The 23,010-nt window shown below is 38.2% G+C and overlaps 2 protein-coding genes and 2 long non-coding RNA genes across 6 annotated transcripts in view; 3 read left to right on the top strand and 1 right to left on the bottom strand.

Moving 5' to 3' along the window:
- The window catches only part of rhocb (ras homolog family member Cb), a 68,989-nt gene extending 62,669 nt beyond the window's left edge, over positions 1 to 6,320 (bottom strand). Inside the window, 1 exon segment of the mRNA NM_001002445.1 lies at positions 6,260 to 6,320. The gene's annotated coding sequence lies outside the window, so the exon portion shown is untranslated.
- Positions 1 to 14,206, top strand: part of LOC147842654 (uncharacterized) — a 77,797-nt gene extending 63,591 nt beyond the window's left edge. The window contains exon 2 of the long non-coding RNA XR_015498019.1: positions 13,688 to 14,206. This is a non-coding gene — a long non-coding RNA (uncharacterized LOC147842654). The remainder of the gene's footprint in view (positions 1 to 13,687) is intronic.
- LOC141375640 (uncharacterized) lies at positions 5,404 to 10,128 on the top strand. 2 transcript variants are annotated; one of them, XR_015498017.1, is made up of 3 exons: positions 5,404 to 5,506; positions 9,363 to 9,504; positions 9,846 to 10,128. It is a non-coding gene; the product is annotated as an uncharacterized LOC141375640 (long non-coding RNA). The 2 variants fall into 2 exon arrangements; XR_015498018.1 differs by lacking the exon at positions 5,404 to 5,506 and adding an exon at positions 5,838 to 6,066 and having other exon boundaries at positions 9,846 to 10,112.
- A 250-nt stretch (positions 14,207 to 14,456) lies between the features above and the next one.
- LOC147842653 (uncharacterized) lies at positions 14,457 to 22,073 on the top strand. Of its 2 annotated transcripts, XM_087264835.1 has the most exons (3): positions 14,457 to 14,884; positions 17,415 to 17,572; positions 17,729 to 22,073. In XM_087264835.1, the coding sequence occupies exon 3, from the start codon at positions 17,938 to 17,940 to the stop codon at positions 19,438 to 19,440; it is 1,503 nt and encodes a 500-aa protein (XP_087120961.1). In that variant the 5' UTR covers positions 14,457 to 14,884; positions 17,415 to 17,572; positions 17,729 to 17,937; the 3' UTR covers positions 19,441 to 22,073. The 2 variants fall into 2 exon arrangements, with proteins under 2 accessions (XP_087120961.1, XP_087120960.1); XM_087264834.1 differs by having other exon boundaries at positions 17,415 to 22,073.
- Positions 22,074 to 23,010: the final 937 nt, after the last annotated feature.

Raw genomic sequence — 23,010 nt, 5'->3', positions numbered from 1 at the left:
TGTGTACCTTAAAAAGATTTCACACCAGTTTGGTAGAATTTCTAAAAGTGCATGATTACAGGCATGGCTAATATTTAATTCGTATCTATTCATGTTTATTTATATAGCACTTACTGTATACAATATCGTTTGAGTCAAAGCAGCTTAACATAAGTTCTGGTAATATTCTCTTTGAGAGTTTTTTTTATTTTTTATGGAATAATCATATAATTGATGGGAAGTTGAGAGCTAATATGATGGTTATTTGATGCAGCACAAGAGATACAGACACTTCTCAAATATCAAAAATGCTTTGTTGATGTTAAATCAATTTAAACAGCTATGTCTTAGTCATTCGCATAAGCAGTGACTTTTTAACTGACTGTCGCTCTGGGTGGCAATCAGCTGCAAATGCAGGACTGTGTAGGTCTACAACACGAAGAATACACCAGCCTCTGAGCAAGCAGAGAGAGGATCACGTGAGCTCTAATAGTGCTCCTATTGCCTATCGCTCAAGAAAGTCGCTCTTCATTTGTATAAAGTTAAAGGATTCTCAACATATGCCGAGTTCAGAGTTCAGACTGAATGATTTTAGCCCTGATCGACCACAGGTTTTGAGAAATCGCAGACAAATACCTGAAATCACATGCAAAATGGTGCTCGTTCACGCGAGTGACACTCACACAGTGTGAACTATCAAAGACGCCATCGGAGAGAATCGCAGATGAGTCGCCGACGCCTGTGAGATATTTGGCATGCTAAATATCTGGACCTGTCTGCAATTCAAATCATACTGTGTGAAATGTGTTCGGATTGAAAATAACATCGCTGATTACCTACAGACAATAAGTGCAGCAGCATCCACTAGTATCTGCAGGCCAGCAGGAGGTTGGGGAGAAGTCAAAAGCACTCATTTTAGTTTATTTGGCCCCAAGAAATGTAGGGAAACCTAGTGGACATTTGACAGGAGCATGCCTGTTTGATGTGTCATCTGAGCATGACCACTACCAGGTCAAAAATTAAAAAAAAAATTGAGGATTAATTGCTAATTCTCTTAAAAAGCCAGGTGAGCAAAATAAGTAAATTTCTTGCCCCACTAAAATCTTCTTTTTCCATTACTTAGTTAATAACGAAAGATACATTACGTGACCTTGCATTGCTTTCATGTCACTTCTCATGTGTGTTTGGTTTTGAGACATAGCTTGGACAAAGTTGTCTGCGATTCTTTCTATTATAATTTAGGGATTTGCACAATTATTTGATTAATCTACTACTCTATTGCATCAGAGATGATCAAGCATGAAAGCAATGATCAATTGGCTCTAAAATTAAACTGTTTTCTTTCTGATTGGTTATGCTCATGCTGGTATTTGGGCGGTGGTCTGATATTTGATTGGTTATGGCTGCAAGGAGTTGCGGTCTAGAGAAGAGACCTGAGCGCAGATTGAGTATAGGGGGTCACACACCAGAAGCCATGTTTCTCTTTAGTTTTGGTAAAAAAGTCAGTTGAATAAAATAACTGAAATGCAGAGTATGATGTGTGTTTTTTATTGTTGCTGTCTACAATATAGAAAAAGGTAGGTTATAGTTTTAAAAACTGATCCAAAATTTTTATAGAAATAAGACATGTATTGAAGGGGATAATACTGTAATATATATATATATATATATATATATATATTTTTTTTTTTTAATTTTTTTTTTTTTCTGTGGAGCTTCAGCTGCCCTAGTTTTGAAAGTGTCCTGTAACGGGAGAACCGCATCCACCATTTCTAGTTGGCATGTAGTTCAAGCTCACATGCATTTTGTGTAGATAAAATTTTAAAGTCATGCAGTGAGAAACCCCCTGTAGCCAATCCATCCTACAGTGTAAACACAGCACAGAAAGAACACTACCCCAGATAGTCATGCAGTGAGAAAACATTTGTGACACCACAACTATAAAAATCATACAGTCTGAACTCTGCATTAGTCGCGTTGCTCGACATGTCCACCTGGTTGCCAATGATCGTGGTCACTGACGTAGATGGAAGTTGCCGGAAGTTGCCCAATTAAATGAGTGTTCACTTGTTGCTTTGCCGCTGCGAGTCGCTTGTAGTGTGAATGAGGCTTCATGCCACGGGATTAACAAACTTGAATGCAATCCCAAAAAATGTGAAAGGCCTGTACAAATAGCCCAAAACAAATGTGGACAGTTCTTGAATATCATATTTAACAAACTCTGTCATTTACAACAAATTTTGTAATTTTGCTACAATGGCTAATGATAATTAATGAGATGATGTCATTAAGCTGCTAATACTTCTAATCATTTGCTAATCATGCTTTTGAATATCAATTGACCTGTCCCTCACATCAAACACGAGCACATACCAAACACAATCTCAAACCAATTCATCCCAACAATTTAATCTGATTCACAACATTTTTGAAGAACTATTAGCCAAATATCAGTTCACACAGGGTTAAAACATCAATGATCTGAAAGATCATCTTAAATTTTTTTTAATGAGCTACAAAGAATGGACCCCCAATGGGTATCCTCATAACCAGTCAGTAATATCTCAAGTAAATGTTAAGAGCTAAAGACATTGGATTCAAATCAGTCTTGAAATTACCATAGCCCAATATAGATGCCGTCTTTCAACAAAAGAAAACTATTCGCTGAACAAAACATAAAGGAGTCATTGGGATAACTAGGTAAATAAAAATGCATATTAAAAGACAATTAAAAAAAGTATTTGACCCTGTTTGCATATTAGTCTGTTGTTCGAGACTTTTTTTTTCCATAACATGGGCACTTAATATAAAAAGTCTAAAACTTGTTTTTTTATCCATTACTTATGGCACTTGGTGGTAAAAAAAAAACTTCACACTTCTAACTTACAAATTGAAGAAAATTGGATAGGGTGGAAGCAAGCATTCCTCTACTTCACAAACGGCCTGATAACACATCTGGAGAAGAAAACGGCCCAGAGGACTACTTGATTTTAGCATGCAGGAAACAGCTCTCTAAAACATGCTGCCTATGAAAGACAAACATAAACAAACAAACCTCCCTGTCCTTTAACACTCAGTAAACACATAAATAATTCATTAATAGACAGAATGTCAGCTCAGTTTTTATTATTTTACAAGTATTTAGCATGGGCAGAGTTTACATCACAAAACCTTGCTATCTATAGCTTCATGTCCACTAAGGCCCTGAAGGCCGCTTCTGAATCAAACGGGTGAGCCATACTTTGATGTTTGAACTGAATAATGACCCAGATATCGACCTGCACCTCTCATAAAAAGAGTGTGTTGTGGCTGTTGGCACACACCTGTTGGCACTGCCTGCTTATCCTGACTGGCACACTGAGACATTCTAATCAATATACCCTCACAGTCAACAGATTAAAAAATCTAAAATAATTGGTAAATAGTTAGGCTGCGAGTCATTTTAATTCATGCTTGACTCTTTAGCAGTCCCAGAAATGCTTGGTCTTTACATTTTGAATCAAAGCCAAAAATATCTGGAGATGTAAACAACGTCCTAATGTGGAGGTGGTATTTCTCAGATAGAATACCTCGGAAATTCCTGCAGCTTCCTTCCCGAACACAACTACACAAGCAAGGAAGTTTTCATACAGGCACTGCTTCAAACACAAACACCTGAATCATTCCTGTCTAACAAGTTTTTAAATGAAACAGATGAACATTTCGCTTTCAGTAGCCGACAAAACTGAGCAGCTGTTTCTGACCAAAACATTCTTGGGTCAAGGACAAACAAGGAAATCCCAGATGATAATAACAGGTTCTTGAAAATCTATTCTGTGATGGCTTATTAAATGTTTTTTTATACAGATAAAAATAGCAGTTAATTAATTACAAGTTATTGAATGATCAAGGATAATGTATAAGCTAATGTCTGTACGGAACCTTCTACTTTTAATTAGTTTTCAGATTACGAAGTTAAAAAGTAGCATTTTTAAATAAAACATAACATAACGTTTTAACATAAACAATCCCTTCAAATTGCAAGATTTTAATCTTATGGTTGCTTTTTTTCATAATACAAATGTCCATAAACCAGAGTCAGCTGTATGGATCTTAAGATCCTACACCATGTCAACACCAGATGTGAGTGGCATGCCTCACAAGTCACAACAATAAAAAACATTATTTTTATGGATACTGTCTACACAGGATACAACGTGACACACACAAAAAAGAAAGAATCAACTGACGCCTTGTTCTATTTGTTAGCTACTTACTCCCTGGGCCGTTTACATATATCGAAGTCGATATTTAGCCGCACCATGTTGGTGTTCCGTAATATCTCATAATTATGAGGAGGGTCATTAGTCCAACACTTAACCCCCAACCGGGTGGACCAGGACATACACTACAGACAATTTAGCCTATTCAAATCACCTATAGCGCATGTCTTTGGACTTGAGGGGGAAACCAGAGCACCAGGAGGAAATCTACGCAAACATGAGAAAAACATGCAAACTCCATAAAGAAATGCCAACTGACCCAGCCAGGGCTCGAACCAGCAACCTTCTTGCTATGAGGTGACAGCGCTACTCACTACACCATAGTGCCACCTTCTATATGTTATATACTGATATAATGGGCAAATTATTTCCTTCATATTGTGTTTAAAGGGATAGTAAATCACACAAAAATGAAAATTCTTCTATCAAATACACACCCTCATGTTCTTGGTATCTTTCTAGGCATTAAATGTTTCATGGTGCCTGCTGTCTGGACGGTCAGAGAGCTCTGTGATTTTTATCAACAATAATAATTTGTGTTACAAACATACTGGAATGAGAGTCTTAGGGGTTTGTAACAACATGAGGGAGCATAATTAAAGATATTCAACTCATTGGTGAACCATCCATTTAAAACTGAAGAAAACAAGGCTGTGAGTGACTAGGCATGGAACCATAACCATTTTCAAGATATACCACGGTTTGGAAAAGTCAAGGTTTTAAAACCGCCCAATTTTCTGCTATACTTTTCCTAACGACATGAACTTGTTTACTTCTCCAATTTTTTTTTTAAATTGTTTCTCAAAATAAAATGTTTTGTACAAAGGGGAAAAAATTTTGTTTTTTACTCAGAAAATTAAAAATAATATATTTTAGAGCAGTAATCACAATAACATGAAACCATGATATTTATATCCAAGGTTATCATACCGTCAGAATCTTTTACCGGCCCAGGCCTATAAAGTCAATCATTATAAATAACTGCAAGCACTATATAAATATGTTCTAGATCTTATTACATAATCTCTCTGAAACTAAGTTCACACTTCTAAAAAAATGTGAGAAATTATCACGATTTTTACTAGTCGGAATCTTGTAACGTTAGTTATGGTCATTAATCAAAATATGACCTGAATGCAACTTATCTAAAAGCATGTCATGTGACACCAACATGGCGGCGTTCAACAGGGAGACGTGATCAAATGTAACGTAAGCATAAATATGCTTTAAAAAATAAATTAGGAAGAGTATATAATTCAACTTAGGTAAGTGCATATTTCAGTATTTCCTCAAAGGTATCTGTAAGCAGCCATTAGAAAAAAATGTGGCAATTTGAATAGTCCCTTCAAGAAAATGATTTAATCATTTAAATTAGGCACCACGTCACTGACATTTTTTAAAAGTTTAGGATGAACGCATAGTGCACACATTTGTAAGTTAGCCTGATATCATTCATCACACACTTTGTGCTGCAAAGTTCAAAAACAGACTGAAAGTTAACGTAAGTTGTTTTGTTTCAAGGCGCGGTCTTTCATCCTCAAGTTTTACTAATGAATGAACGGTATCGCATGTGTTCATAGCCAAGTCTATGGTTATGTTGATATTTCTGAACTAATTTATAACCTAATAATGTTTAACAACAACGGTGTGGGGTGTTCAACAGGGGTGTTGTCTCACTCCAAGCCAAATCCATCTGAATCTAGAGCTGTGGCCAAAAACAAACACTGCCCTACCAAGCAGCGCTTGAAAACAGGTGGTGACCGCCACGAAACACACAGCAACTTCAGCGACGCTTTTGAGTCCTCTTAGATCACAATTAAAACAGGTCTGTATTCGCTTTCTGCGCTTTTAAAGAAACCCGTCAAGTTGTTGATCTTCATAAAAGACGCTTTTCTGAAGCCAACACCTACTTCTTTGCTCTCTGCAGAAGTGTTTGGCCGTTAAAAATGCCTCTTGCTTGATCCAGTATCTAATCGGAGCTAATGCCAGCCCGCGGTGCTTTATAAATTAACTCTTACCTTGTTATCGGACAGAAGTTTCAGCGCTGAAGGTTTCGATTTTGCTTGGCGCAGTGTGTTGAAGTGTTTGCTGGCGGTGGAGGAGCGGAGCGCTGCCGTTAGATCCTCCCACAGACTCTGGACACGCGCTGCTGGAGCTGTTGTGCTCAATCGCGATTGGCTCAGAGGGCGGAGCTGCCTTCTGTGGCTCCGCCCCTAAGCCGTTAAGATAGAATGACATCATTGGCATGAAAGGCGGCAGGGGGTTGAGGTGTGGGCGAAGAGCAAGGAGGACCAGTTGATTGAGTGCCAACTGCACCATATGCAGTTCATTGGGATTCGTGAATAAAGGATTATTAAGAGTCGAATCTTCTATTTTTTTTTTCTTATGACGAGGTTCTTTTTAGTGAATTATAAACGACCAGAAACATACAGCACATTCTGTTAATTCTGATTTATGAACAAATATTATGAACTGACTCTTAATTGAATCATAAATGGTCATATGTCGTCTGATTTATGAACAAATGAATCAATAAAAAAAAAAAGGTTTATCAATGAGTTCTTATGGAAAAGACAGAAAATGATCATGAAAAATAAGACATGATTCACAAAGAAATGACTCTTATAAACTGGTTCTCTTTAGTGAATCTTAAACGATCAAAAACCTGTAGCTCAATTAGTTTATTCTGATTAATTATCAAATGGCTCTTAAAAATGGACTCTTTTAATTGAATCATAAACAGTCAAATGTGTGTGATTCATGAACAAATGAATCATATTCGAATCAGTAAAGGTTTATCGATAAGCTCTTATGGAAAGGACAGAAAACAATCATAACAAGACATGATTCACAAACAAATGACTCTTAACTGATTCTTTTTAGTGAATCATAAACGATCAGGAACAAACAGCACATTCAGTTTATTCAGATTTATGAACAAATGGCTATTACGAACTGGCTCTTAATTGAATCATAAATGGCCATATGTGGTCTGATTCATTCATTCAGTCATTCATTTTCTTTTTTTGGCTTAGTCCCTTTATTAATCCGGGGTCGTGACAGCGGAATGAACTGCCAACTTATACAGCACATGTTTTACACAACGGATGCCCTTCCAGCTCCAACTGACCCAGCTGAGGCTCAAACCAGAGACCTTCTTGCTGTGAGGCGACAGCACTACCTACTCCACCGCGCCACCCTGGTCTGATTTATTAAACAAATGAATCAATCAAATCAGAAAAGGTTAATCAATAAGTTTGTATGGAAAGGACAGAAATCGATCATGAAAATTAAGACATGATTTACATACAAATGACTCTTATGAACTGGTTCTTTTTAGTGAATCATAAACGATCATAAACAAACAGCACAATTAGTTTATTCTGATTCATAAACAAATGTCTCTTAAGAGATGACTCTTTTAATTGAATCATAAACACTTTTTATTAGAGTAAAGAGGTAGATCAAATGCAATTACATACATAAAGACAAATAATACAAATAAATGAAAAAAAGTCGAATCTCTTTGTATGTCAGTCAAATGGCCCATAAAAACTGCTTGAATGAATCATTTACAAGTCAATCCAATCATTTCTTGAGTGAATAACTCACTGACTCATTCATCCAAGCTCACTTGAGAGGATCCGATTCGTAACAAGCTGAGAACAAGTGAGTGAATCATATACAGTAGTGAACCACTGGCATTGGTGTTATAAGATATTATACAGTGTTTTGTTAAAAATGTAGAAAAAACTGTATTGTATATGAACATTTAGTGTGTGTTTTTTTTTGTAAACACGAGTTATTTTAAGTTATTCTTAAATAAGTTTTTATGATGAATCTTAGTTGCAATGTGCAAAAACCTAATTAGTTTGGTGTATTCAACTAAATCTGAACACGAAGCCTTTGTTATCACTATAGCAGACAGAGAATGATGAAAAGTCTGCTTCACACATTCTTTGGCGGTTGGAGTGAATGAACATGAGCATGGACCAAATTAACCAAATAACAATAGGACAAAGGATTTAACTCAAAAAGGACAGTATGCAAATATGTCTGGTGTTTCTCAGCATAGTATTCATCCCATGCATTTCAGTGTTTGATCCATGCATTTCAATGCAGGTGTAGAAATAGATCAATGTGAAGTAATTTGTGTTTTTCATTATTGCGAGATATATGAATTACAAATTACCAGTGTAAACACACATTAAATCATGATTTAACTGAAAAAGATGTATTAAAAGGCAATATGTGCTGAAATATGAAACTGTATGTCACATTTTGTGACCATTTGATAACAAAGATACACAATAAAGCAATGAAGATCTTTTTGTGTATCAAAACTGAACTGTCATTGAGTTTTCAAGTAATAGAGTTTACAATACAAATTACAATTTTACAATAAGGAGATAACGTGTGTGAATTTAGATTTGTGGTTTACAGCCAAACCTTGATAAACATTAGCTTGTGGTTTGCATTGCAATTAATTAAAGAATTTTTGTATCATTTGAAAAGAGTCTATATAACCTACAGTATGCAATGCATACTGTATAACTTACAACTCCTATTTTATGATGCTTTGAAAAGGAATTAGCCGAGTTAAACAAGCCTATTTTCTACCCAAGTGAGAAACCAAGATTATCTGATGGAAAATCCTCCATAGAAACCATGAATATATGAATATACTATAAACCACTTTCCCCTTACACAGCAAATGCAGAGACCCCATGAAAAGGTGTTTACTGCAGCACTGCAACTTTTAAAACAGAAGTTTAAAAATAATGCTTATTCGACTGAACAAGTTAATAATTACAAATGTAATAAAATATAACTTTTTATTGCTCGCATCTGCTTTTGCTGACCACTGTTTATGTAAGTACAACTACAAAATCTCGTGTGATGTGATGACTTTATATTTCCGTAAGATGACAACCTGGTGTGCAGTAATAAAACAGGAAATTGTCATGTTCTAATTAAACAGGTTGTATGTTGCTATTGACCGATAGCCATAAAGACAATATTGAAGATATCCTAATTGTGTTAACTGAAAGTGCAATATTAGCTTTTGCAGTTGAGTTGGCTATAAGGGTTTTGACCGCCTGTTTTCTGTTTTCTTGCTAGGCTAATTGACTTGCTCAATCTAATGTCCATTTTGGGCTTATCCAACAACAGCAGATTTGCAGACATCCAATGATGAACAAGGCCTGAAGATCTGCTCTTCCATTTCTGAAAGTAGCAACATCATTTGCAGGCGTTTCTAAAGGTAACGTCATCATGTTTATCACTGTAACTAATTGATCTACGTAGTGCTGAAGAAGAAAGCTCTTCTAATTATTTAAAAGAAGATTTTTTAAGGTAAACAAACGTTAAGATGACTTGCTGACAGTTTTGTCTGTACAACTTGTTCCTCCTGAGTGTGTTCTTGGGTGTCCCCGTCAGTGAATTCTCATCTTTTTTTAAAAATAAGAGAGTTTAGTGACATCTAGAGGCAGTCTAGCGTAATTACAAGCTGACGCAGGAGCGAAATTGCTTTTTGATGCATACTTTACTGTACGTTTGTTACTGTACGTGTCTAAACACCTTTATTAATGGATTTTCCTTTAGGCTTGATAACACCAAACTCAAGATGATTTCAAGGCTGTTCAAAAGTGACTCCCATCTAAACAAATAAGTACACCAAGGAATGTTTGTTTGATTGTTTGCATAATATTCTCTGCATATTCTTCTGTTTTAAGTTTCTTGTCTCAAGAGATGGAGCTTATGAATACTCATACATTCATACATTATGCACAGAAATAGCAATTTTTATGTGAAATGTTCAAGGGAAATGTAATAATATTAATTTTATTTAATAAAACGCTATGTATGGAGGATGGTTGAATGTGACAAAAAAAAAAATGGTCATATTTTATAATAAGGTTCTATGAATGAACGACAAATAAACTATGAATGTACTTATACAGCATTTATTGATTATAGTTCAAAATTTAAATGCAAAATTGTTCTTGTTATTATTGTACCATGAGCTAACACAAACTATAAATTAACTCCTTTATTTTCATTAATTAACAAATTTGAATAAATAACTCTTTAATTTTCCTTTCTTCATCAGGGGTCACCACAGTGGAGTGAACCCACACCAACAGGGGAAGAACAGGGGCTTAAACCAGCGATCTTCTTTCTGTGAGTCAATCATGCTAACCACTGATCCACAGTGTCACCCAAATTAAATAAATACTGTCATGAATGCTGGAAAAGCATCTACTGCATAAAACGTGCTGGATGAGTTGGCAGTTCATTACTAAGTCGGAGGAAAATAAATAAATGATAAGTATTGTGCACTCTCAGAAATAAAGGTACGCGAGCTGTCACTGGGGCAGTATCTTTTCAAAAGGCACATATTTGTACCTGAAGGGTCCATATTGATACATCAAATGTTAATAATAGTGCCTACAAATTTTAATAAAAGCACTTTTATACTTTTTTGGTACTAACATGTACCCTTGAGGTATTAATATGGACCTTTTTGGTACAAATTTGTACCTTTTAAAAAGATACCGCCCCTATATGTGCAGTGTACCAGTTAAACTGTCAAATAGTAAGTCAAACAAATTGCAAAAACATTTCAACAATAAGCCATACTGTAATTAGTCTCTAAAACATTATGCTATGTGGCAGTGGGTAAGAAGTGATAAAGTCAATAATAACAAACAAAACCTTATTTTCTTCGGTTTGTTTTCATCATCAACATTCATTTTCTCATCTCTATCTCCCTTAAGAATATACAATCCATATATCTCTCAGCAATTCGATTGCAATTATCAATTTAAATGTCTGAAAAATGTCTTTGTTCAGCTTCAGGCAGATGTTATTAAGATATGAAATGCAGAGAGAATGTGAAATGCAGAGACAGAACTGGCACCATCCTCGGGGAAAGTAAACAGAACAAAACATTTGCAAAGAATGAAAACATCACAAAAGTTAAGTGCTGCTGCATGCAGACAAAGGTTTTCTCTATGTTTTCAGTTATTGCATATGTATATACAGTATTGTCTAATGTGATACGTACATATATAAGGTTACCGGAAACCATCTAGTACTGTCCATCAACATAAAGTGCATTGCACTGATTAACAGTGTATCAACGATTTAAATTCTTCAAAAGGATGAACGGCGAATGAAATAGCTGTGAGTTTATATTTGTATACAGTGTGACGTGATGTTACAAAACAAAATGATCTTGAAAAAAAGATATAACAATGGAATGAGGGCGTCATGGTGGCGCAGTGGTAGCATGATCGCCTCACAGCAATAAGGTCGGTGGTTTGAGCCCCAGCTGTGTCAGTTGGCATTTCTGTGTGGAGTTTGCATGTTCTCCTTGTGTTCCGTTTTCCCCCACAGTCCAAATACATGCACTTTAGGTGAATTAAATAAGCTAAATTGGCCATAGTGTGAACGTAAGAGTGTATGGGTGTTTCTCAGTGATAGGTGGTGGGTGATGGGGAAGGGCATCTGCTGCAGAAAACATGTGCTGGATAAGTTGGCGGTTCATTCTGCTGTGGCGACCCCTGATTAATAAAGGGACTAAGCCAAAAAGAAAATTAATGAACAATGGAATGATTGAGCATTACAAAATCTGAGACGGGGCGAAGCAGTGGCGCAGTACGTAGTGCTGTTGCCTCACAGCAAGAAGGTCGCTGGGTCGCTGGTTCGAGCCTCGGCTCAGTTGGCGTTTCTGTGTGGAGTTTGCATGTTGTCTTGCATGTTCGAGTGGGTTTCCTCCGGGTGCTCCGGTTTCCCCCACAGTCCAAAGACATGCAGTACAGGTGAATTGGGTAGGCTAAATTGTCCCTAATGTATGAATGTGTGTGTGTGAATGCGTGTGTGGATGTTTCCCAGAGATGAGTTGTGGCTGGAAGGGCACCCGCTGCGTAAAAACTTGCTGGATAAGTTGGCGGTTCATTCCGCTGTGGCGACCCTGGATTAATAAAGGGACTAAGCCATCAAGAAAATTAATGAATGAAAATCTGAGGTCATTCTAGCATCTTTTTGTTTTCTGAAACCAGGTGAACGTTTTCTTGGCTGTGTTGTGGTAATCTTGGTAATGTAGGTGTTGGGACCAACACTTAAAATTGTTTTTTTCTGCTTGTTCAAGCTACTTATTTAAAATGTAGTAAATCAACACAGTTCTTGAGTTTGTTTTGGGGATAACTTAATTGTTTTATGTTCAATCTATTTATATTTGTAAAAGAAACAATTCAGTTAACTTAATCAATTTGCGTTGGGACAACATGAAGGAATTTTCTGGAACCCAGGGTTTTTTTACAATGTAAGCAGCTAACATTAGTTTACAATGAGAGAAGATTTCAGCTGCTGTCTGGGCTTTCCATGCCTTTTTACACTTCTCTTTCTTCATGTGTTAAATACTTTTTCTGTCATTTCATTTTATTACACATTTATGTGTATGTGTACTTTGGTTGTTAATGACTAGCTTTATTAATTAAATTTTCAAGTCAACTTGTAGAAATATATTTCCTGAGAAAAATGATGACATATTTAGTACTTACTTTACTCACTGTATGTATACAAGCATGTTATCTCCATATGTAAGACAATCTGTGGCAAAATAATTTAAACAACATGTGAAATGTGTCAACTAGAGTTAAACTGTTTTAATTAACACAGACACAACAGTCAATTATTTTACAATATCTGAGACCACATTTGTCCTGTGTGAGACTATGGTATGTTGGGATATATACATATGGTGGAGATAACAATTAGAGAACAATTTAAAAACACTTGACTTTCACATAAATAATGTAATCTTCATCATTCAAGGGGTTTTGGTTGGGGATATACCAAGGAAGTAGACATGGCTTTACAAAATAACCAAGCCCTTCAATAAAATAATAATAATAATAATAATAATAATAATAATTTTGTGGAAAGCACACCACATTGACAGAAAATAGACAATTGTAGCACAAAGAATGATTACAACTAAACTTTCTGAAGGTGATAGCACTCAATGATTTTTCCAGACTTTAAATCAGGTTTATATCAGGACACCGAGTTAGACATTTCATTAATTCAGTGTTTTCGCCTTCAAAGATCTGCTTTACTTCTTTTGCTGTGAGACAGGAGTCATTGTCTTGCATTAAACTTGCTGGCAGATGAACACAGAGAAGGAATCACATTTGTCTGAAGGAACTTCTGATAAACAGTTGCATTAACAGAACTGTCTGTGTAAGAGTACAAAGCTTTCCTGCTGCAGAAAACTATACCGTCCTCCAAACTAAAATACTTCCTTCTCTGCCTTACCCTGACTTCTTTTCACATTATGGGTTTAGCCCTTTCTTTTAGTTAGGACAATTTCAACATGCTTATTCTGAAAATGTAGCCCTATATAAATTTCTGGAGATCGCGAATTATGTAGCTAAAAGTATGTGGGGAGTCAACGGATCGTTACAGAACCGAACAAGCCACAGACCATGTTATCCTTAAAAGATTGGTTGGTGCCTACGAGTCTGAGATTGATTTCATTTTCAAAGCAATCCACAGGCACCCAGCAAAAGGCAAATCCACAGGATAACTAGCCAGTCAACATCACAGTTGCGTGTTAATTAACTTTACACCTTAAAACAATAAGAGGCTCTACAATCAAAAACCCACCAAACCGGTTTTTGAGAAGTACCTTTTGGTTCGCGTGCCCTTTGGCGTCTGCAAGGAATACACATTCTCAGGCAGACACAGAAGCGATCAGAAACACTTCCAAAGTTTAATGGACATTTAAGTAAAACAGTTTATTTGAGTAATGTATGTTTGCTTTATGTTTCTGTAGGTTTTTGTGTGTACATGTTCCATGTGTTTAACAAAACTGTTATGGATAGTTATTGAGTAATAGCCCTCAGTGACAAATGAAATCTACAGAATGTTTGTGAAATACTTCATGTTTGGTATCGATTGAAAGCTAGGAACATTTCAAATGCATTGGTTTATATAAAGAAACCATACTATGAAAAGTGTCGATGTTATAAGACTTTATTTTAACCACTATGCTATCAAAGCAGCACCCACACCAGGTGTCAACCCGGCCTCCTAGAGGGCAGAATTGGGGTGTGACTCCACCCCGCACCTTATCTGATTGGACAAGTATTGTGTAGACCCAGCCTCTACCAAAGCCTATAAAACTTTGAACAAAGGAATTTCATCGTCGTCTTTTGCCGGTCATCTTTGCCAGTCGTCACCGCCGTCGCTGCCCGGACGTCGCTCTTCTCGTGCTGTGGCCGTTACATCGCCTCGCCGGAAGCCTCGTTACATCACGGAGCAGACCGCGACCTTCACTTGCTGCCGGCTCGACCCCCGATCTGCTTGTGCAACCGCTTCAATAACAAGCCATTGGGTCAACACATCCAAACTCTGAAACTCATCATAACTACAGGAACCCAGGAAGGACTTCGAACGCCGCCTTGTCCAACATCCGTATCCCTAGCAACCGACTAAGGAAACCCCTCTTCACCGACAAGGGAATTCCATCACGTCACTGAAGTTGCTACGCTGACCAATCAGCTTCGCCGGGATTTCCCTTTGGACCAGTCGAGGAAACCAAATTACATCAGAACGCAAGTAGCACAAACAAGGTTTCTACCCATTACTGAATCTGGTGTGAATTATGTTTAAGTAGTAAAGAATAGCGAAATTCTCTGCTTTTATGGTTTCTCTCAGGTAGCAATGCTAAGAACTTAGCAAAGGCTAGAAGTTAAATCCACTCAGTCAAAACTCTCCTCAAACTGCTTGTGCGTGTGTGTATGTATGTGCGTTTGTTTGTTTTACGTAGATTAGTACTTTGTGTTATAGAGTAGCAATAAACTTTTGTTTCGTTTTAAGATCCGTGTTGGTGTGTTGTGTGCTTTATAAGTTAATGCCTCAGCTTCAGATACTGCTACCTTGCTTATTAAATAATTAGATACTGTTTTTATATTGTTATTGTTGGCCACGTAATAATATAATACAGGATTGCTTTACACTAAACGTTCTATTTGCTGGACAAATACTTAAGTTAAGTGTAAGCTTTAAATAATTCTATGTGAATCATGTTCGAATCTTTGATTCGAATCCCCAAAGTTTAAACATAATTTAAACCAAAGAGCTGATTCTTACATAGTGGTGGAGAATGCGGGCACGCAGATCTAACTTTTAAAGCACAAAACCCAGAAATCACGTTGTAATTCTTTTCTATTTTTGTCCGGAAAGAATAGATTAGAGGGAACAAAAGTTTTGCTACTGCACAATTTCATTGTGGTACCATTTGTTTTATTGCTTGACTGCATTTACTGTTGTTAAGAAAGTAAAACTTCATTTAAGTTGTCCGCCGAGACAAACTGTAAGCCGCTCTAAAGCGCATGTAGAGAAAGACAAAGCGTATTCCTTTGTGCTTATCTCATAACGTTATATAAGGCCTTCACAGTATGATTTCGTACGCCGCGATTCCCGGCTGGAAACTCAGCTGTGTTTTCTCCTGGTAACCGATTTAGCATAGCTAACTAAATTCTTGTTGCCCTGTAATTTGCTAAGACTTAGTAAATTATTTAAAACGCTGTGCTCAGAGAGAGCTGCCTAGCGTAGTTTATAGGAGAAGTTTTGAAATTGATCAATTGAAATTGTGGTTTGAATCCACGGATGTGTTTGCAGTCTAGACAGACTTAACACAGAGTGCTGAGATCCCCCATATCTCTGTCACGATTTGTATTAATCTAAGAAATCCTGTTGATTAATTTTATCTCACTTTCATAAGTTGAGAATCGTTCAGTACTGTTAAGATAGAAAATCTAACTAGTGCTTTTTGCTTGAACAGTGTGAGATGCGCCGTCATCTCAAGTGATACTGTGAAATTTGCTATTATTCCACTTTGTGGTCGTTGCCATAGCAGCAACCTTGGTCCGGAAGTACAGAGAGACTTGCCGGAATTACATTCAAGAGTGCATGTGCAGCCCGCCAGCGCCAGCGCCAGCTTGAATTGTAAACAAAGAGCATAGCGTGAAGCTAAGCTAAACTAACGCTAACGCGTTTGCATTGAAGTCTATGCATTTCCAGTAGCAGCGAAGGCTAATAGATAGCACGTAGCATTTAGTGGTCTTAAATGCATTGTATGGCTGATGTTTGAAATAACTCTTGCATCTCAGTTATTTCTCTTTACTCACCTTGGAAAAGTTAACAAATGCAAAGTTAATCAAAGTGTGCACGATCTAACTGCTGAGTTTAATCACTACTATTTTTATTTTTGTTTTTCCTGCTGTACCTGGCCGGTTGAATTTAATCAGTTTGAACTCACATAAGCTGTTGGTTTTATTTTATAAATTAATGCTCTCTGACCTGTACAAGTATAAATACTTTTTCCATTCATCAACATCTAGGAACACCCATTTCCTATAACTGTTTATTTATACGGATAAGACTCACTGATTAAATGAATTATAATTGTTTAATTTAATGATAAACTGCATTAAATGTTACTCTAACCAACTTCATTGTTTTGAAATTTTAATTTCATTAAAGGTTCATTTATGCATGGCTTTATCATTTTAGCAATAATTAATCATTTAATTTAGTCATAAGTGTTCTTATCAATCTTAATGATAACTTATAAAAGTTATTACCACGTTAAAGATTTAAAGTTAAGTTCAATTCAAAATTGAATTTAGTCTATTAAATTTAGTTATTTTAAGCCTGCTAACAGACAGTGCTCCCCCTGCTGCTTTATTGATGCAATTGGACAGTCCAACCTAAGTACCAACCTAAGTCATCATTGAGCCTAGTCTTAGAGCAGTAGCCCTCCAATTAGCCAAAATTCAAAAGGAAAATTACATTTTTCTACTACGTAGGCTAAGCGGTTACTATACAACACTATAAAACCAACACTTCTTGAAGTATCAACTCAACAGTGCCATTGTTTTGACATCCTTAATTACACCTAATGCTAAGAGAAAATAACTCCTTTGTTATCTCTTTCAACTATCTTCTTTTACTGGACTATTGATGCTGGTTTAAGGATTGTGCTTGTGAGAGTCAAAAAGCAGAGAATTTTAGAAACATTTAATAGATGTTTGGGACACTTGAACACTTTTAATTGTTAAAATTGTCTGATCTCACCCCTCCTTTCTCACTCATCAGGTCAACAAGAGGATAGGCGTCGTTAGATCCAATTCTAAACACGCATCCAGAAACAATTTATTTGGTGTACGGAGTCAATCCTATTCAGAAGCCAATACTGTTATTGTTGTCCTACTTTCTGTCACTTCAGAAGAAAGTTAATAGCAACTTCAGTCCTGGTATTTAGAAATCTTATTTTATATTTAACAAAAGCTAAAGGAACCCTCTCTCTAGGAAAGTGGAAACTACAGATTTTCACCCTACTCCTTAGTCTCCTTATCACTTTTGTTTTCTTTGTTCTCTCACTGTGTCTGTGCTACTGACTCTTTCCACAGAGACTACCAGTTAGACACGCGTACCCACCAGAGGACCACAGTTCCAGAGAACCACACTTAACTCAACATTAGTACACACTTAACATTGCACATTAACATTTCTCCTTTTCTGTTTGCATTGTTCTACCTTGTTTTTTTTCTTTCTCCTCTCTATCTCTCTTCAAGGTCTGTGTCAGTTAAAATCCTAAGTCCTCCCCCCGCCGCAAAACATGGCTCACTCCAAAGATCCTGTTGGCCACTGGAAGGACCTGGAAACATGGCTGAGCGTTGTAACAGGCAGTCTCCTCCCTAAAGCTGCCGAAACACTGCAGCCCCTGACGCAAAACCAATTGGATGAGAACATAGACAGCATCATGAAGCAAGACCCAAGTCAAAGCTTCAACCACAAGGAGCTGGCCAAAATCACTGGTACTTTGAGTCACACACTCATAGCCACCCTCAAATTGAGTGACAGACACGCCTCCCAACTCCAACACAAGCTGACACGCCTGCAAGCCCGCACCGAGCAGCTAGAGCTAGAGGCTCAGGAACGTCTTCAACAACCACATGAGGTGGATGAAGGTACCACAGAGGAGATCGACAAACTACAAGAAGCCCTAACAGCCGTCACAGAAGAAAGAGAACAAGCCAGAGCAGACCACGCTGACGTCGCTAACAAGCTAGATTATGCTGAACAGCTACTGAAGGAAGCGAAGGTGGACTTAAGAGACAAGAAGGCCAGAATCAAAGCCCTTGAAACTCACCTGAGCGAAGCAAGACATGAGATCGACAGACTAATGCAGGAAGTGGATGACATCAAAGAGGAGTCCGCCAGTGAACTCAGGCATGCCTATGCACTGCGCTATGAACCTCCAAAGACAAGATGTGCACCAGCCTCGCCCCTGCCAAGCAGGACAGGATCCCCTGTTCCTGAGCTCTCACCTATTGAAAGAGGTGAGAAACCATGCAGAAGATCTTCGCCAACACCTTCTGAAGAGCCTTACCTTACCCCACAGCGACGAGAGCCTGTGATAGCCAGTCACAGATCGTCATACAGTCTGGACCTTAAAGACCTTGACAAGCTGGCCAGAAACATTGGCAAGTTTAATCCAAGTGTGTCAGGTGGTTTGGAGGTCCACGCTTATTTGCAAGACATTGATTTCCATCTGGAAATGAGACCTAATGTCTCTAATAAAGAAAGACTGTATTTGCTTCGAGCCACATCCAGCACTGAGGTGCGCAGCTTCCTGGACCGACAGCCGGCTCAGGTAAAGAACGATTACCGTTTGCTCCAAGAAGCCCTCATCAGAGAGTTTGCAAACCCTGAATCAGATCAAGGACTGTTAAGTGCTCTGGAGACAAAACAAGCTCGCAATGAGTCCCCACATGCTTACTACAACCGACTCAGGCAAGCCTTTTTCGGAACTCGCTACGAACCGAATATGGAAGAAGACCTGAACTTTAAGATTCTCTTCCTGAGAAACCTCCATCCTGCAGTAAGCCAACATCTCGGAGTACTCCTCGCATGCCCACGAACAATGAGCATCCAGCAATTGCGAGATTTGACACAGAAAGCCCACGACAAACAAAAGATGGTGTTAGAGAAGAACACTAAAACTGCAAAAGTTCTTGACTTTAACACCCAGAATCCAGAACTGGCACTAGAGGGTGCCCAATGCCCAAACAGCGTGAGACCACCATCCCCAGCGTGGAATGCGTCTTCGTCCAATTGACAACGGAACTCCTACGATGACACAAGACCTAAACAAAGGAACAGTCACTGGGATGGACCGCGTGGACAACGACGCTCACCTGAACACCACCGGGAAAGAAACCAATGGGGGTCAAACAAAAGCTGGTCACCATCTAAGGGAAGACATCAAAAACCTGGATCATCAAGTCCAAGGAGTCAACGAAGGTACTCCAAAAACTTCCACCCTGACAACGCTCAGAATCAATCCCAGCAAGAGGAAAATGCCCCACCGGGATTTGACCCTCAAGAACTGGTAAAATTGATGATGAAAGAGTTTCTCAAATGCATAGAAGAGGACAGGAAATGGGAAAAGGAAAAAGCAGATTCAGCCTGACTAGTCGCCGAGCGGAGAAGCAACAATCACCTGAACCAACAAACACTTGCAGATGAAAGCCCTTAGGCTCCCAAAAGTGCCGTTCGGGTCGTCTGCCACTTCTCCGACAAACCTCAGTTCAGTCCTGAAACCCTTCCTGACCCATGCCAAACTCCGCTACCTCCGTTACTGGATGAACATTTGACTGCTCTATCATCATTGAACAACAAATGGGGGAGGACCACAACTTGACACAGATCAACTGTTCTACCCTCTACATACTAACATAACCTTTGACATTCTAGGGAACACCTAGTTGAACACAACACTAATACTTTCTCCTCTACAGCACTGCTAGAACAACCTCTAGTAAGAGAGGAGCCACTCCACATATGCAACACTGTTATTGCTGGTTTTTAACCTACCTTGTTTTGTTACATCACTATGCCTCTTGATTTCCTTCTTTCTCTCTCTCTCCCTAACTGATTTGCAGTTCCAGTCCCCTCTACAGGGAACTCCTGCAAATTCATGCACAGGGCCTAAAAGTAGGATTGACTCCTTTTCCCAAATTAGTGTCAATTGCTGCAGAATTATTGCTTATTTAAGTTGAAGCTAGCGCCACTCCATACTCGCCATGAAGTAAACTAGCTAAATAACTAAATTTGAATTATTTCAGGCAATGTTACACTACACCTTGTGTTCTTAACCCGAACAATTTAAGCTAAAACCTGCACCAGAACTCAGTCTATGGAATGGAAATGTGGTTTGTGTCTTGTGTGTCTGTTCTCTCTCTACCTATGCCTCTTGTTCCAGTGTCTGCCGATGTTCATGCCAGGAACATCACCATCCAAATGGGGGATGTGGGGAGTCAACGGATCGTTACAGAACCGAACAAGCCACAGACCATGTTATCCTTAAAAGATTGGTTGGTGCCTACGAGTCTGAGATTGATTTCATTTTCAAAGCAATCCACAGGCACCCAGCAAAAGGCAAATCCACAGGATAACTAGCCAGTCAACATCACAGTTGCGTGTTAATTAACTTTACACCTTAAAACAATAAGAGGCTCTACAATCAAAAACCCACCAAACCGGTTTTTGAGAAGTACCTTTTGGTTCGCGTGCCCTTTGGCGTCTGCAAGGAATACACATTCTCAGGCAGACACAGAAGCGATCAGAAACACTTCCAAAGTTTAATGGACATTTAAGTAAAACAGTTTATTTGAGTAATGTATGTTTGCTTTATGTTTCTGTAGGTTTTTGTGTGTACATGTTCCATGTGTTTAACAAAACTGTTATGGATAGTTATTGAGTAATAGCCCTCAGTGACAAATGAAATCTACAGAATGTTTGTGAAATACTTCATGTTTGGTATCGATTGAAAGCTAGGAACATTTCAAATGCATTGGTTTATATAAAGAAACCATACTATGAAAAGTGTCGATGTTATAAGACTTTATTTTAACCACTATGCTATCAAAGCAGCACCCACACCAGGTGTCAACCCGGCCTCCTAGAGGGCAGAATTGGGGTGTGACTCCACCCCGCACCTTATCTGATTGGACAAGTATTGTGTAGACCCAGCCTCTACCAAAGCCTATAAAACTTTGAACAAAGGAATTTCATCGTCGTCTTTTGCCGGTCATCTTTGCCAGTCGTCACCGCCGTCGCTGCCCGGACGTCGCTCTTCTCGTGCTGTGGCCGTTACATCGCCTCGCCGGAAGCCTCGTTACATCACGGAGCAGACCGCGACCTTCACTTGCTGCCGGCTCGACCCCCGATCTGCTTGTGCAACCGCTTCAATAACAAGCCATTGGGTCAACACATCCAAACTCTGAAACTCATCATAACTACAGGAACCCAGGAAGGACTTCGAACGCCGCCTTGTCCAACATCCGTATCCCTAGCAACCGACTAAGGAAACCCCTCTTCACCGACAAGGGAATTCCATCACGTCACTGAAGTTGCTACGCTGACCAATCAGCTTCGCCGGGATTTCCCTTTGGACCAGTCGAGGAAACCAAATTACATCAGAACGCAAGTAGCACAAACAAGGTTTCTACCCATTACTGAATCTGGTGTGAATTATGTTTAAGTAGTAAAGAATAGCGAAATTCTCTGCTTTTATGGTTTCTCTCAGGTAGCAATGCTAAGAACTTAGCAAAGGCTAGAAGTTAAATCCACTCAGTCAAAACTCTCCTCAAACTGCTTGTGCGTGTGTGTATGTATGTGCGTTTGTTTGTTTTACGTAGATTAGTACTTTGTGTTATAGAGTAGCAATAAACTTTTGTTTCGTTTTAAGATCCGTGTTGGTGTGTTGTGTGCTTTATAAGTTAATGCCTCAGCTTCAGATACTGCTACCTTGCTTATTAAATAATTAGATACTGTTTTTATATTGTTATTGTTGGCCACGTAATAATATAATACAGGATTGCTTTACACTAAACGTTCTATTTGCTGGACAAATACTTAAGTTAAGTGTAAGCTTTAAATAATTCTATGTGAATCATGTTCGAATCTTTGATTCGAATCCCCAAAGTTTAAACATAATTTAAACCAAAGAGCTGATTCTTACAAGTATTTATGGACGGCGTTTGAGTTTGGTGAATAACGGTTCTAGAAAGTGGGTAAGACAAAGACAAAAGTAAAAAAATTTAATAAACAAGTAAATAAACTGGTATATGTGGTATAATCTGAAAAATGTAAAAAAATCAGACGAGGGCTTTTTCATTCTGGATTGCTTTTTAAAACTGTTGGTTTGGTTTAGGGAAGTGGGTGGGAGGATCAATCGGTGCTTTTAAAAACACTATTAGTTGGGTTTAGGGAAGGAGGAGGGTGGGTCAGTCAGTCAGTCAACAGCGGCCTCTGGTGGATTTACGTGAGAACAGCAGGCGCAAATGGCACTTGCTAGAGAAATTTGAGATCTCAAAAAACCTACAGAGCGGCCTCTGCTGAATTCACAAAAACAAAAAGTCCAAAAAAATAAAATAAAATAAAATAAAAATGAACCTCCTGGGACATATTTGGCACTCTCCATAAATGTTTATAGCGGTACGTTTTTAGAATGAGCCTAGGTTGGATGATTCTAATGGCCCACGCACTGTTGGGGCCCCTAGACATAATATTATAAATATTTTAAGTTGAACATTACTGAATTCATTTCCAATCCAATGAATCAAAATTTTCATCAGTTTTCAAAAACACAGTTAAATCAATAATATTGTAATAATGATTAATT

The sequence above is a fragment of the Danio rerio genome, chromosome 8 (assembly GCF_052040795.2).
Source record: "Danio rerio strain M-AB ecotype USA chromosome 8, GRCz13ab, whole genome shotgun sequence".
Taxonomy (NCBI): domain Eukaryota; kingdom Metazoa; phylum Chordata; class Actinopteri; order Cypriniformes; family Danionidae; genus Danio; species Danio rerio.
The sequence above is the reverse complement of the archived record's forward strand: the minus strand, read 5'-3'. Positions and strand labels throughout refer to the sequence as shown.